Genomic DNA, 16,318 nt, shown 5'->3' on the forward strand with positions numbered 1-16,318 from the left:
ATTCAACTCTAAAGAAGTTATAGGAATATTAAGAATGCCTACCGAACAAAATACGTCCTGACTTATCTAGACTTGCAGTCAGATTTGACATTTACTCTCTGTAGTTTCACTTTACCTTTACATCTTACATATGATTGTGTGAAGACGTTCAAAAGTGTGAAAGTTATTAGACTGTATCAAAAATTTTAGAAACTGCTACTTACCTTCACTCCCGATCTAAATAAGGTATTAAACAGATTTTCCAAAGCAAAATTTTTATCACATGTTTCAGCTTTACAGCTTTAATGAATTTATTACCTCTGTATTGAACCAGGATCGGTAACACTGCTTAGTGATCTGCATACGTTTTAAGAGTGACGTGCGCTTTGTCAACAATTAAAAATGTTGATGTCTTTATGTTGTACAGATATTATAATTTTATGGACTATTTTGGACTGAATTAAAGTTTTGAAGTTATTACAGATAAAGTGTAGTTCCTTCTTCAAAATGTGCTATTAGAAGGGTCCTACTGCAAGAAAAATGTATACACAATAAAATACATAAATTACTATAAAAAGTACAATAACCCGTAATCTGTATAACACAAGAATTAAATACTGGACTCGACAAGGAAGATGCGTACGACAGTGTACGAAGAATCAAAGAAATTGACGCAAACTAGCCAAGTCGCTGAAGCCAAAAGAGGGGTTACCAGTCAACATAAAGAAGCCCTTGGGAGATGATAAATTATAAATTTTTTCTTCCAGAAAGAAAAGAAATCGCTCTAGATCCTCTACGACTCCAGACATCAAAGAAACCCGAATTAACTTCTGGAGTGGCTCAAAAGAGAAGCTGTAACACCCATACACCCATATTGGTTAAGACGCAAGGACCATGTGATGGTAAGTGTGACAGTACGGAAACAAAGATATCGGTTCCGAAGCACAACAGCAACGAGATAGAAAACTGTACATAAGCTTCCTAAAATGACAGTTCTCTCTTCTACTCAATTTCATACAGTTTTGATAGATGCTGTTGAAATCGGAGTTAGTGTGAATTGCTCAAATTGTCACTAATCACCAAAGTAGAATCAGAAAAACGTTTTTCCTAAATGCGCCCTTTTCGATTCATAATCAGTGTACTCTAATTTAGGAAGAGACGCTTTCTACCATATTCTGAAGAATGGTTAATACCAAAATATTTACTGGAAATGCTGTTACTCAAATAACAGCTAGACAACACTGGAAGTTCGTAGCGACACTAGATTACTGATACTGACACAGTTACACTGTCTAAACTCATCACATACATTTTCTGAATGATATATAAAATTTTATGCACTTCGTATGACAAGCCATCACAAGGCAAATACAGTAAAAGCCCTGACACATTAATCAGTTTAATAGTATGACAAACTTTTTGCCAGATTAATTCCCAGGAGAGTAATTTATTTTACTGGCGCTTATTATAAGTTCAGGACCTGACAAATGTTGGGGCTCATTTATATAACATACTCGTATATACATCTACATGCAGGTTATTTCATTAACCCAGTGAAACCAGTTTTAAAAAGTGAATGGGAGTCGGATGTTATCCTAAGTAGTAACGAGAAGTGGGTAATGATAGAAATTATATACTAAATGTTAACTGGAGCCACATCGATCTGCTATTATTGTTTGAATAGAAAAAACATACACCGAGACTTCCTTCTACATAGTAATCAATATTTATCGCCGTCATGATCGTTATGGAAAGGGACAATGCACCGGTATTGTCCCTCAAGCTCAGAGCCAGGAAGTTTTGTCAGATACAACCTGGCTGGCTGCAAGTTGTTGTTATTTATTTTCCTTTTTTTCATTTCGATCCCGTCTGTCTTTACAGTTCTTACCTAATAGTGCTTGCTCTCGTGCCTGATGTCTTAAACATACCCTGTCAACCTGTCCCATTTTCTTGTCACTGCTCTCCATACGTTTCTTTCCCCGCTGATTCTGAAGAGAACCTCCTCATTCCCTGTCAGTCCACCTAATTTTCAGCATCCTTCGGTAACATCATCTAAAATGTATCGACTTCCTTTTTTTCGGATATCCCATACTCCATGATTCACTTTCGTAAAATGCTGTGTCACAAACAAAAAATTCAGCTTCGTCTATCACGTGCTGTTTTGTTTGCAAGGCAGCAGAATTCTTACAGAAATTGCGGTTTATGTCAGGGTCGCCATATGACATTAAACCTGTAATTTCCTTTCTGCCGCTCCGCATTACTTTCATCTTGCTTCAATTAAAATTCAGTCCATATTCTCTACTCATGAGACTGTTTATTCCATTCAGCAGAACTTGTAATTCTGCTTTACTTTCACTGAGGATAGCAATGTCACCATCGAATGTTATCACTGATGGCGTTTCACCTTGAATTTTAATCGTAGTCATGAATTCTCCGTTTTTTCCGTCGTTGCTTCATCGACGTGCAGATTGATCAGTGGAGGAGAAATACTACATCTCCCTCTTAATGCGGGTACTTCGTTTTTGGTGTTCCGTTCTTGTTGTTCCCTTTTAGTTCTTGTATGTATTCTATACTACCCGTGTTTTTCAGCAGCTTACTAATACTTCTCTGAAAATTTCGAACATATTGTCCCATTTTACATTGTAGAACGCTTTTTCTTGGCTGACAAACCCTATGAAGTTGTTTTGTTTTTTCTTCAGTCGTCCTGAAGATGCCTTATAACGCGACCCCCGCCCGATTCACAAGTGTTACAGCGTGCCTCTCGTCCAGTACCGAGCGCTATGTGTGTCCAGACAACTTCACATAAGGAAAGAGCGTCAGAGCGGGTACTGAGGAGCCCTTTAGGTCTGTTTACAAGGAACTCTGGAAGACCACGCACCTCTAACAGTTACCATTTACAGTTCTGTCCTCCAATGATTTAGACCACATTAAAAAATACATTTTACATGTTGGGAGTACAGTATGATTTGATTTCCGGCTCAGTTTTGCAATGTTCTCGTAAAAGCTCATGCACATATAGCAGAGATTTTCGAATATAAAAACATGCACTTGTGGTTCCATGTGCGATGACTCGTTACAGCACGCCGTTGTCAGTGATACTAAAAATCTGTTTGGGAACGACTGGAGCATGGCACAAGAACCTAGTATACAACTTCTTACACACTCTGAAGTAATGTTCAACAAATAAGTGGTTTCATCAAGACAACCCACTGAAGAAGGTGCGATTTCCGCCATCTGTTCAAACAATCATCGAAACTCTGAAATGTACGAGTATATGTTTCTTTATCAGTCAGTCTTTTTATTGTTACTGTTTGGCATTCTAGGTGAGGCCATTTCCTCCATATCTGAAGAAAGCAGCCAGTATTTCAAAGGAGCTAGGAATTAAAGAGTTCTGTATATTAACTGTGGCTCAGTCTGTGAAGCAAGTCGTGTGGGGTTTCATTTGCTAGTACAGCACTTGTAATGTGTGTATTGTTGAAGTGCCTTTATATGAATCGTCTGAAAAATAAATAAATGATCCGGACATAAAATTTTCCATCACGGTTGAAATAGAGGTTTTCAGGAGGTGGTTCTCTTTTGTGTGTACGATACACCACCGTCATAAAGGCATATCAATGACATTAAACCTTGCCATGAGCTGTAATCAGTCTAGAGTACGCATTAAGGTATTCACGGGACATAGAGATGCCAATGCAAATTTTTAATAAAACCACACTTACAGGGCTGGTATAACTCATCAAGAAACTTACAGACATATGGACTTCTTATAAATAAGTGTTTCCCTGAGACATTTAGCTATCTTTTTATTACGTATGATAATTATCGAAGCAGACGAAATGAATTAAAATTTGTACTATAGCCGGGACTCGAAAAAATGGCTCTGAGCACTATGGGACTTAACATCTCAGGTCATCAGTCCCCTAGAACTTAGAACTACTTAAACCTAACTAACCTAAGAACATCACATACATCCATGCCCGAGGCAGGATTCGAACCAGAGACCGTAGCGGTCGCGCGGTTCCAGACTGAAGCGCCTAGAACCGCTCGGCCACCGGCGGCCGGCCCCGGACTCGAATCCGGGACTTTTTGTTTGCTAGGCAGAAATGCTAGTCATTACACTACAGCAAGACGGTGTTCTACATTGCTGCACGAAGTGCCCTCCCCAACACAAGTTTCAATTCATTTTTCCATTATACATTGTTACTATTGCCAGGGCTCTCCGATATTGGCAAGCACACGAGCATTGGAGGTAATGGGTCGTTTTTGTACCATTGGTGATCTTATAGATATTATAATTAAATGTTTCCCTGAAACATTTAAGTCTATTTTTATTATCTACGATAATGATCGAATCAGACTAATAATTCGTGCAGCAATGTTGACCATCGTGCTGTGGTAGTGTAATGGTTAGCATTTCTGCCTAATAAGTGCCGGCACGGTAGATCAGCGTGTTCGGTCAAAGGGTTAGCTGCCCTCTGTAATAAAAAAACTGAGCTAACCGATCAACGAAAAACTTGAACGTATAACTTACGAAGTCCACCCCGAGCAGATGCAGCGAACGAAAACGAAGGAAATGAGAGTAATCAAAATAAAAAGTAAGCAAGAAGACCTGTGTTCAAGACCCAGCTATGGCAAGAAAAACAAGTAAACAAACACTGGTTCAATATCCGGCTGCATCACAAATTTTAATTCATTTCGTCTGCTTTGATCATTATATAGACTTCTGCTGAAGAATGAGAAAATGTCAACCCAGTTCTAATAGCAAGCATTCCAATTAAACTGAATCGTTAATAAACGTGCAAGCCACAGAAAGAAAACACCATTGTGTTACATCCTCCTTTATTCAATAGTTAAATGTTACGTAATGTTTCAAAAAAAGACGATGTAATACAAAAGAAGTTTTTCTATTTTTGTTTTGAAAAATATAAACGTTGGTCTGTTATGAAGTCTGTTGAGGACTCTGGAAGGTGTCTCCTATACATGGAGCTGAACCATACATGCGTTAGAGGCATGTAGAAAAATTTCTGTAAATTTTTTGTTTCTGTAGCTCTTTTCCTAGATCTGTGTGCTAGAGTCGAGATTTGTGGGTACTGTATAACACTGCTTTCTTGAGATTGATGGTAAGCATACAAGAGTTTGGTATAGTTGTGTCTGTATCAATATGTTTCCGGTGAACATAGACTCACACCTGATGCTCTGTTTCGATATCTTCAAGTCAAGAAACGGACGTGCTGTCGAATTCGACCAGGACGAGAGATACTTTGCTGAGTACAACAACAAAATAATCACGGCAACAGTATGTCGAATTCCGGCCATCCCTGCCCCCCCCCCCCTCCACAAGCACATCCCTCAAAAGCAACTCCATCAGTAGAAAAGTGGTTTTAGTAATTTTGTCATAATATATATTAGTTAAGACAATTTATCATTCGTAATACATTTGTCTATGCAGAGTGATTTCCCCTACCTGTGGGTCTTAGGCAATCCGCAGTATCTTCAAACAACATGTGCAAACTTTTCGCAATTTCTCGCTCGATTTCCACAAACTGTGAATCCTACAGAGAAAATGAATAGGACCTTGTTGTATAAAATTTATTGTAGTTAAATTTTGTACTGTGGTACGTTTTCGATAGAGGCCGCAGTTTTCAAATTAGTCAAAAAAATCGTACAAAACTCACATTAAAATACACTTTTCTGGAAAAACCTGAGAACTGTGGTTTCCAACGAAATTATATTCTGGTACAAAATAAAACTATATAAACTTTCTACAGAAAGGTCCTGTCCATTTTATTGCAGGGCTAATAGTTTACACTTAACAAGAGGTTCAAGTGGTTCAAATGGCTCTGAGCACTATGGGACTTAACATCTGTGGTCATCAGTCTCCTAGAACTTAGAACTACTTAAACCTAACTAATCTAAGGACATGACACACATTCATGCTCGAGGCACGATTCGAACCTGCGACCATAGCACTCACGCTGTTCCGGACTGAGCGCCTGGGTTAACAAGAGGAAGAATATGAAAATTTCGTGTGTGTTTTTTTGAAGGTTCGTGTGTTGCGGGTTGCATTAAACTTACAGGTATTGCAGTTGAATCACCCTCTATTTATTCTCTCCTGAACATGGGCAGCATGCGATCGAAACGTACACTCTTATGTTGAGTCGAAATAACTATAAGTGTGACTGGTAGTAGTTTAACACAAATAATTATAAACTAGACTAATTAGAAATATTTAAGTGTCCATTTCTCCCCAACAGTAGATTTAAAATACCTACTCCCTAGCTGCTTTTGATTTGACATCTGGAATGTGCATAACAACACGATACGAGTGCCGTAGTGGTAGCTGTAGACAGACGCCGGTGCTGTTGGCAGCTACGACGCGCGCGGCCGCGCTTCCGAGTCGGCGTCGCACTGGCGCGACAAGGCGATCCTGGGTGAGCGCGGCTACTTCCGCACCGTCACCACGCCGGCCACGCTGTCGCTCAGCGAGATCTCGGAGCGCGACGAGGGCGTCTACCGCTGCCGCGTCGACTTCCGACAGTCGCCGTCCCGCAACACACGCCTCAACCTCACCGTCGTAGGTGCGTACACAGCACAGCCGGCTAGCTGCCTGCCCGCCTTTGCGCCAAGCAATGCCCTGCTTCTGAAACTCTCGTCGCTGCTGCAAGGTATTCGTAAGATCCCGATCCCGTCAGTCAGATCCGTGCTGATTTAGGCCAACCAATCAACAACTAAAACATGAAATTATTAAAAAAAACTGTCTTGATCGCAGCCAATTTTAACTTCTGACGGGTTTCGGCCTTTTAATTACGGGCCATCGTCAGGGTTTGCACCATCTGGATGACTGATATGGCGCCTGACTCGCTATTGTGTCCTCAGTCACTCATGATTCGATACAGTGACTGCGGACACCATAGCGCGTCAAGCGCCATCGTCGTCATCCAGATGGTGCAAACTCTGACGATGGCCCTTAATTAAAAGGCCAAAACCCGTCAGAAGTTAATTCCGCTGCGATCAAGACTTTTTTAAAAGTACTTTTATGACAATAAGATCGCTGTTCTGCAGCAGTGGTGTAAAAAAACTATAAATACTAAAACACGGGTCGTGCAAAACCCAGATCGCTCTTTCCTCACATACATCAAGACAATAGGGTGCATGCAGTATCTCTTGACTTCCGAATAGCCTTTGACTCACAACGGGAGGCCACGACGTTTGGGACGCGGATTTACTGCAAACTTCGTACACTCGTAGTACTCCATGAGGACAACAAAATGTGTAAGCAATAGCACGTACTTCTCAAGCGTTATTGAGAAAATCGCAAGATAATTTCGTTCTGTGCGTGGCCATTTTAACCATGAAGCGGCTGCAGCCGAGTGGCGCCGGCACGGTAGCTCAGCGTGTTCGGCCAGAGCGTCAGCTACCCTTTTTAATAAAAAACTGAGCGAACGGATCAACGAACAAAGTGAACGGGGGTCATCGGACGTCCGTCCAGAACAATTTCAACGAACAATATACAACAATTTTTTTTTTAAATAGTTGGCGTTCAAGCCGCTGGATCGAGTTCCGTACGTCAGTCTTTCCTTTTTTATTTTCAACACAGTCATTTTCTTTACTATTTATATTACAATTGGTATAATGGGAAAAATATGTGTAATCAGATAAACTTTCATTAAATTTACAATGTTATTAGGCAGTCTACTAATCTTTATCGTCACAAATAACGTAGTATTCGTAACTATCGACTAGTAAACGACCAAACGCATGAAGTGATACTGAAAATGTATGCTTGTCCGTGATTTGAGAAATCCCTTACACCTAGAAGGAGCCCGAAACAACTTGTTACCTCCAAGTTTTGACCGCCACAGACGGCTTTCGAAAGATGTCCCATTAATCGTCACTTTCGACATTACAAGTATAAGTAACAGGATGGTATTTTTCGTAAAAACATGGAAAACATAAATTTAAACGGCACCAGCAGCATTCAGTAAATGCTATGTTTCCGCATACGCAAGGTCTTCTGACGTTTTCCGTGGAAAAACAAGCCTGGTTAACATTTTCAAAAACCTCTCTTTCACACGATAGTTTGGAAGCAAACCATGCATAATGCTTTTTTTCCTTAAAGATCGGCGTTGGTTATGCAGTATCAAGTGTATTTTAATAGCGTCTTCCGGGAAGCAATTTCTCGATCTCTTTCGATTAAATATGAACAGTTTTGAAGACACGGACAAGCATACATTTTCACTATCACTTTATGCGTTTGGTCGTTTACTAGTCGATAGTTATGAACATTATATTATTTGTGATAATAAAAATTAGTAGACTGCCAAATAACATTGTAAATTGAATAAAAGTTCATCCGATTACACATATTTCTTTCCATTATATCAATTGTAATATGAATAGTAAAGAAAATGCCTGTGTTGAAAATAAAAATAAAAAAACTGACGAACGGAACTCGATCCAGCGATTTGAAAGCTAACCACTTTTTTTTTAAATAAAAAAACATTTTGTTCTATATTGTTCGCTGAATTAGTTCAGGGCAGACGTCCGACAACACCCGTTTAGTTTGTTCGTTCATCCGTTCGCTCGAACACGCTGAGCTATAGTGCCGGCACCACTCGGCTACAGCCGCTTCATTGTTAAAATGGCCACGCATATATATATATATATATATATATATATATATATATTTGACGACAGAAATTATCTTGCGATTTTCTCAGTAACGCTTGGGAAGTACGCGCTACTGCTGACACATTTTGTTTTCCTAATGGAGCACTACGAGTGTACCACGTTTGCAGTAAATCCGCGTTCCAAACGTCGTGGCCTCCCCTTGTCAGTACTTCCATAGGCTAACGTGTACAGTTGTGACACTCACTGCTGTGAAAGTTGTCATCGTCTGACAGCTGGAACGACAACAGGGGCCCAGCAGTGATAAATCAACTCATAAGTTTAATGTTTATTTTTAATTTATTTTTCTGCTTAATTGTCATAACAGTTACTGTACTTTTCTGTTCAAATAATTATTGAATTATCAAGAGACACGTATGATCAAGAAACGTAAAAACAGCCCAGTCTCACAGATTCAGTGACAAAACCTACATCTTATTCATGTGGTGTACTTTCGAACGTGCATATATTTATACCTTTCTCCACAGAAAGCAAGAGATTGTAAGTTGTGTCCAGGTGGAACTACTTCTGTCTGGCCACAACCGTGTGTTCTTTGATTGCTCTGGGAGAAGATTCATCAAATCGGACCACATGAAATATTCGATAAAAATAGAAGCTCGAGTAATGGATTAATATCTGTGCCACAGCTGGGATCTGAACCCAGCTCTCCTGACTGCAAGACAGATGTGCTAACCGCTGCTGAAGCTATGGTTTGAAGTTTGTGTAAGGAAAGGCAATAGACTAGGGCAATCTGTGGACGTGGGACAGTCACAGTGCTCCAGCCACGTGGAGGTTAGCACCTTCGCTTACCAAGCAGCAGCGCGGTTCCGGACTGAAGCACCTGGACCCACTACGGCACAGCGGCCGCCACTGCCTGTCAGTACAGAAAAGTTAACTAATAGAATAGATAGAAGGAATAACACATTCAACGAAGAGCTGCGCGCTTCGGCATAGTTTCATTTAGTAAGTACGAAAGTGTCACGGAGATGCTGAGTCCATGAGTTGCAGACGCTGCAAGAGAAGCGTTTTGAATCTCAGCCTTCTAGAGGAGTCAAATACATTGCTTTCTCCTACGTATATCTCGGGAAAGTACAGTGTAGATAAAATGAGAGAGATTCGTGCCAACTTTAGAGAAAGAGGAAATCGGAACGGTTAAAAATTATACTGGTATTTTTGTCTACACAGTCTAAAATGCCGGTATCGGGTTTAACCGTTCGCTTTCTCTCTAATTCAACCGGTATTTTTGGTATTTGTTTGGTCTCTGTTGTATCAGGATTTTCCTTAATTTTTTATTAATAACCTGACAAAAAACAGTAACTAGCCGTAGCAGCAGTGATAAAATTTTTGGTTTTAAAGTTAACCTTTTTAAAAAGCGAGTAATTTTTATTTGTAAAATTTCCATTCCTTTGAAATACTGCGTTACCGTAGAAAAATGGAAAGGCGATCAATACTATTTTGATAACAATGCCTCCAAAAACGATTAACAAACACGTGGCACAAGAATTTTTACAGAATATTTGAGACAATAAAGAACGTCTTACCATGTGGCGTGAGCCTATTGAATGGTAAGCGTGTACTTGCAATGTGAGACTTGCCTCATCTGGTCGACATGGAAGTTTCACGCAGTGTTGTCGTGGGACATCAGTTGTATTACAAAATGACACCATCCCTTGTCTCGAAGATTTAACGAAGTGCAGCACCAGTGAAGTACAAGGCCAAATTTTTCAAAAAGATTATGATCGGGAGGATCCACAACAAACTTTCAACGTCATGTAAGGAGGAAACTTGGAACTTAACATTTCGTTCGTGGGTTACAATAAAAACTGAATGTAGTTGATCTCTGGCCTGTGTCTATGCAATACGCCTTTATCTGCTCGTAGCCCCCAAAACCAGACAAATTAACACGAACACTAGAGAATGTCAGTTTACACCCTTTAGCACTGAAATGAAATGGTCGAATGGCATTGATGGCCGGGAGTCCCAAACTGGGAAATTTCGGCCACCAAGTAGCAACTCTTTTCAGTGGAAATCACATTGACCGACTGGCGTGTCGGTGATAATGAAATGATGATGACAACACAACACCAAATCCTCGAGAGGTGAAAATCTCCCATCCGGCCGGGAATCGAATGCCGTCCTGCAGCGCGGCAGTCAGACGCCATGATACGTCAGCTAACGAGACGACCATACTTTATCACCGGCTATTACTAAACCCGAAATAGCGGTATGATCCTCAATTGCAACATGATTTTTGATCAGAGTTACAGAAAATTAGAATCACTGGCTACTAGTATTTTTTTTTTTTATTAAAGGGTTCAACTATTAGTTTTAACCATTTATGTGAATTCTCTAGCAGATAATGTCGAAGAGAAAAGCAGCCAACTGTAGACTGACTAAGTTTTCTTTTGTTTGTATGTTTAATTTAGTATTTTGATTCCATGCATCTTGAAACTGAGGAAGTCACATTTTTTTCAGTCATTAATCGATTTCTAAATTTATTACAGCAAAAAATAGGAATAAAACACCTATAATTGGTTGTTTCAATGAACAGTTGTTTTGAGCGTTTTTAAATCTGACGTTAAACTGATGTTAAAGAAATGCGATAAAGCCAAAAAATTGCCGTTTCAGCGGTAATCGCTATTCGTAGCAAAAATGCCATCCCTAGCCTACGTGGAATCTTCCTGAGAATTTTTTTTCCCGCGTACCATTCGCGAATGGAACAGGAGAGGTGAAATGTGACAGTGGTACACAGCATACACTTCTGTACACTCAGAAAGGTGGCTTCCGAAGTATTCGTGAAGATGCAGGTGTCAAATTTCACATGACCAGTATTCTTGTACAAGAGACCGACGTTTGAGTGAATCGACTGTTACAATTACTACTCTTCCTCACCTTCACCTTGCTTACATGGTATGTTTCGTACGTTATTCAGAAAACATCCAGACCAAGGGCTGATGAACAACGTTGTGCTCTGTTCTACTTGTCTTACTCATTCTTCAGCCTGTTGGATAGGCGCCCTACATTCGCACCCTTCCATCCTCCTGGGAACCCCTGTTGGCGTGTGCACACCCATGCGGAGACGTGCCCTTAGCGCTAGGATTTCACCCGGAACAAGTCCCGCCCATTCACCCCCCTCCATGCCTATCCGTAGTGTAAGGCCCTCCCCTAAACAGCCGCCAGTTCCGCGAACTGGAAGCTACAGCGAAGTTGCTATCGTCTCAGTCCAACACACGTTAGACTGCGATGAAATTCAGTAATGATAAGAAATTGAAGTTTTTCTGGATAGTAATATAATATGAATGTGTATTAATAAAGAAATAAAAATATTTATAGAGAATTGAAAGCATCGCCAGCAAGAGAAAACAAAAAAATAACGTGATGTTATTTAAGGGCAATAATGACAAATTTTCATTAACTAACTCACTTATTATAATACGTTCATTTGAGGGATACAACAGAGCAAACATACGATGCGAAAACAATGGTCTTCAATCTGTTATGTTGGTAGTAAAACCACGGAAGCAGTCGAATAACTCTACTGTATAAAATCAACATTATACAGATATAAGTCAAAGTCGTTTTGTTTATGTAGGCCCTCATAGTAGCTCACGAACATTAAAGAATATAAGAATACCGTAAAGTAGATATGCTTAATGAAAGCAGTAAGATATTTGCTTAAATGTCATATTTCGTTAGTATTTGTATGGGTAATGGGTGAATTTTAACTTGTAAATTCTTTCAATGCCATCCCTGCGCATTGTAAACAAGGTTATAAAGAATTATGGCTGTTTCTGTGTGATTAGTGTCCTATATGCAGTTGAAAACGTTTCAGGAAAATAATCTATCGTTATTCTCTGCCCTGTCTGTTTTTAACCAATAGATTTATTAATTTCGTAAATGTCATTCAAACCATTTTTACAAATAATAATGATGATGATATGTTTGTTTGTCACGGAGTAGTTATGGAGGAAATACATGCTGCAGTGTTTCACATATGTAAAACGTCCTTCATGCAGTGCAAAGTAATTTTGATGCCCTTTGGAAGTATAGTGAACATTGGTGGTTGTTTCACATATATTGTCTGAGTTCTGAAACTGAAGTGTCAAGTATACTGTGGTTCCACTTTCTCCAAGCAATTTATTCTTTTAGGGTAGGGTTTTCCAGTTTTAGTTTTGGGTGCTTTTTTTCGCATAGAAGCATGTTTGTTCATAGGCTGTTCATGTGAATACTGAGTTCTCGTATTTAAAGAATTCATTGCTAACTTGTTTTCTCTTATGTTTGCTGTGGAAGTAGCTGGCACAGCTGAGACCATGCCTTCTAACTATCTGGCAAAATTTAATACCTAAGAAGATATTAATTTAACATTCACTCCAAAAAGTCTGAACATTATGTCTGTTTGCGTAATCTATTGTAAATCTATTTCACACGCAATACACGATGAAACACTTTTAACAAGCAAAACACTTCACACGCGAAATATGTTAAATAAATCGGCTAAAAGAACAATGCTCTACCGCAACGTGCAGCCGAACGCGGAAACCACATGGGTCAACTGAAACGATGCCCAGTCCACGAACAAAGACTGGGAAAACCGGGGGTGAACCGGTGGCCGGTGGGGGTGAGTGCCGGGGGTGAACCGGTGGCCGGTGGGGGTGAGTGGGCGGGACTTGTTCCGGGTGAAATCCTAGCGCTAACGATTCCTCATGCGGAGTCCATGTTGCGGTGAGCGCTCGCCAGGTGCTGGGACAGCCTCCTCCACCCCCCTCCACTCCGTCACGACCGACCGCAACTATAAGAGGGCGTGGGGGGGGGGGGGGGAGGCGGAAGAAGGTCTACCCTCGTGGGAAGGCCTTGCAGCTGCCTTGTTAATTGCTGCCCAAACAGTGTTCCTTTTTTTTCCCCCACTAGTTGGCACCTGAGCTGCTGACGTAAGGGTGCTATCACAAGCCTACGTAATGCTCCCCCCATTTACACGCCTGCTGTCAGCGTGGCTCGCTTGTCACAGTGATCGATTCCACGGCCGTTGCGGCAACATAAGACTGTGGGCCGCTGTTCGTGTCTCGGGTTACTTCAAGCGCATTCCTGCTTTTGCTTTCCTTGTTTCCCTTCACTCGGCTTCTAATGGACAGCGGAAGCGTTCGTGAAAACATACTCATCAGAAAATGTGTGGTGACGGAAAAAAAAAAAAAAAAACGCAGCACCAAGAAGGAGCTGGTAGGCATACTTCCACACCTATGAGATGATGCCAATTCAGTTTTCGCGCCAGTCATATCAAAGTGGCTCTAGTACTTTACTTTAAACAAATGTTGTAACGGTAGAGAGCGTTAGCTACCTTTGTGATTGGACGTCCTGGATGTATGTTAACCGAGAATGCCTTTAAGGCAATACAAAAGTCTTTACCATCATCACACTGAGTTTGAAAAAGGTCGTGTAATAGGGCTACGAATAGCTGGAGGTTCCTTCTGCGATACAGCACAAAGGCTTGACAGGAATGTAGCCACTGTACACGACTGCTGGCAGAGATGCTCACGAGAATGTACTGTCGCAAGGAGACTGGCCCGCTGGCGGCCAATGGCGTTCGGCGTATGGCTCTGATGCATCGTACTGCATTTGCAGTAGCAATATGGGCAGTAGTTGGCACCACAGTGACCCGACAAGCTGTTACAAATCGGTTACGTCAAGGACAGCTCCGAGATAGACACCCTGTGGAATGCATTCAACTGACCCCAAACCACCGCCATTTGAGACTTCAGTGGTGTCAAAGGAGAGCTCATTGGAGGGCAGGCTTGAGGTCTGTTGCGTTTTCTCAGAAAAGCTGGTTCTGCCTCCCAACCAGCGATGTCCGTGTATTGGTTAGGAGCAGGCCTTTTGAGGACTTGCAACCAGCCTGTCGGTATGTAGATAGAATGGACCTACACCTGGAGTAATGGTCTCGGGTGTGATTTCGCATGACAGCAGAAGCGCTCTCGTGTTTATCTCACGCTCTCTGACTGCAAGTTATACGTCAGTCTGGTAATTCTACCTTTTGTGCTGCCAATCGTGAACAGCCTTCCAGGTGGTGCTTCCCAACGGGCTAACGCTCGCCCACATACAACTGTTGGCCTCCTCGATTAGCAAGTCTCTCACCGATCGAGCAGATACGGGACATCATCTGACAACTTCATGTCATCCACAAACAGTATAAACCGTCTCTGTACAGACCGCACAAGTACAGCAGGCGTGGAGCTCCAATCCACAAACAGATATCCGGCACCTGAATAACACAATGCGTACTTGCTTTCCACTTTCTGACAGTTACGTTGGTTATTAATGTACTAGAATTCCACATTTTGCAATAGCTTATATCACACTTACATTAACGTGTGACCATGCCATGTTTATACGTGGCTGTGGCTGCTCTGTTCGGTCGATGGGACTGGGAAGTACTGAACCATCCACCATACTCCCCGGACTTAAGTCCTTGTGACTTTGATTTGATTCCAAAGATGAAAGAACCACTTCGTGGCATTCGGTTCAGTACAGTTCCAGAGATTCGACAGGCAGTAGACTGCTCCATTCGCACCATCAACAGAAAAGGCTCTGCTAACAGTATACTACGCCTTCCACATCGCTGGCAACGGGCTCTACACAACGCTGGTCACTACATTGAAGGACAGAAACATGTGCGAACATGTAATCTTTTGTATCGGTGCCGGCCGGAGTGGCCGAGCGGTTCTAGGCGCTACAGTCTGGAACCACTAGACCGCTACGGTCGCAGGTTCGAATCCTGCCTGGGGTATGGATGTGTGTGTTGTCTTTAGGTTAGTTAGGTTTAAGTAGTTTTAAGTTCTAGGGGACTGGTGACCACAGATGTTAAGTCCCATAGTGCTCAGAGCCATTTGAACCATTTTTTTTATCGGTTTTGAATAAACAGCTGCCACTATTTAAGTTCCAACCCTCGTACTTACATATGTTACTTACACATACCTATTCCCGAATTTTCATTAGTCTACGTTAATTATTTTTTGGTGTTGCGATTTTCTTCTGTCATGTGTGTCTATATGGGACAAAAGACTTCTCTGCTTTTAGACCGAGATTTTCGCTCTGCAGCGAAATGTGCGATGATATGAAACTTTCTGGCAGAATAAATCTGTGCCGGGCGGAGTCCTGAGTTCGAGAGTCGGTCGAGCGCGTTGTTTTAAACACTCAGACAGTTTCATATCAGCCCAATTCTCCGCATGAGAGTGAAAATTTCATTCTGAAAACATCCCTCAGACTATGGATAAGCCAATTCTCCTCAATATTCTTTCTTCCGGGAGTGCTAGTCTTGTAAGTTTCCAAGGAGAACTGTTATGCTGTGCGGATGATAGAAGACGTCTTACTGTTTGAGATAAAGCTCTGGCGACGAAGTATGACTAGTGCTTTGCTAGCTCAACTAGTACAGCACTTGTTCTCAAAAAGCAGAGGTCCTGAGTTCGAGTCTGAGACTGGCCCACAGTTTTAACCGGACAGGAAATTTCTCTTTTCTTACTTATTTGTTTATTTATATTTTATCACCAATGCGGTGGGTTCAATCGACCAAAGAGTGTGCTACGCGCAGAATTCTACGTTTTTTGCAGACAAAGTAACTTCATTTGGTTATTTGTCTGCATAACGATGTTAATGTGGAACCACTTGTCCAGTCGTAGCTGTC

General features: G+C 41.3%; 1 protein-coding gene across 1 annotated transcript in view; it reads left to right on the forward strand.

The window, feature by feature from the left end:
- LOC126482161 (nephrin-like) overlaps positions 1 to 16,318 on the forward strand; it is a 668,749-nt gene that overhangs the window by 191,129 nt on the left and 461,302 nt on the right. Inside the window, exon 5 of the mRNA XM_050106138.1 lies at positions 6,349 to 6,557. Coding sequence (XP_049962095.1) covers positions 6,349 to 6,557 — 209 coding nt within the window. The remainder of the gene's footprint in view (positions 1 to 6,348; positions 6,558 to 16,318) is intronic.

The sequence above is a fragment of the Schistocerca serialis genome, chromosome 5 (genome assembly GCF_023864345.2).
Source record: "Schistocerca serialis cubense isolate TAMUIC-IGC-003099 chromosome 5, iqSchSeri2.2, whole genome shotgun sequence".
Taxonomy (NCBI): Eukaryota; Metazoa; Arthropoda; class Insecta; order Orthoptera; family Acrididae; genus Schistocerca; species Schistocerca serialis.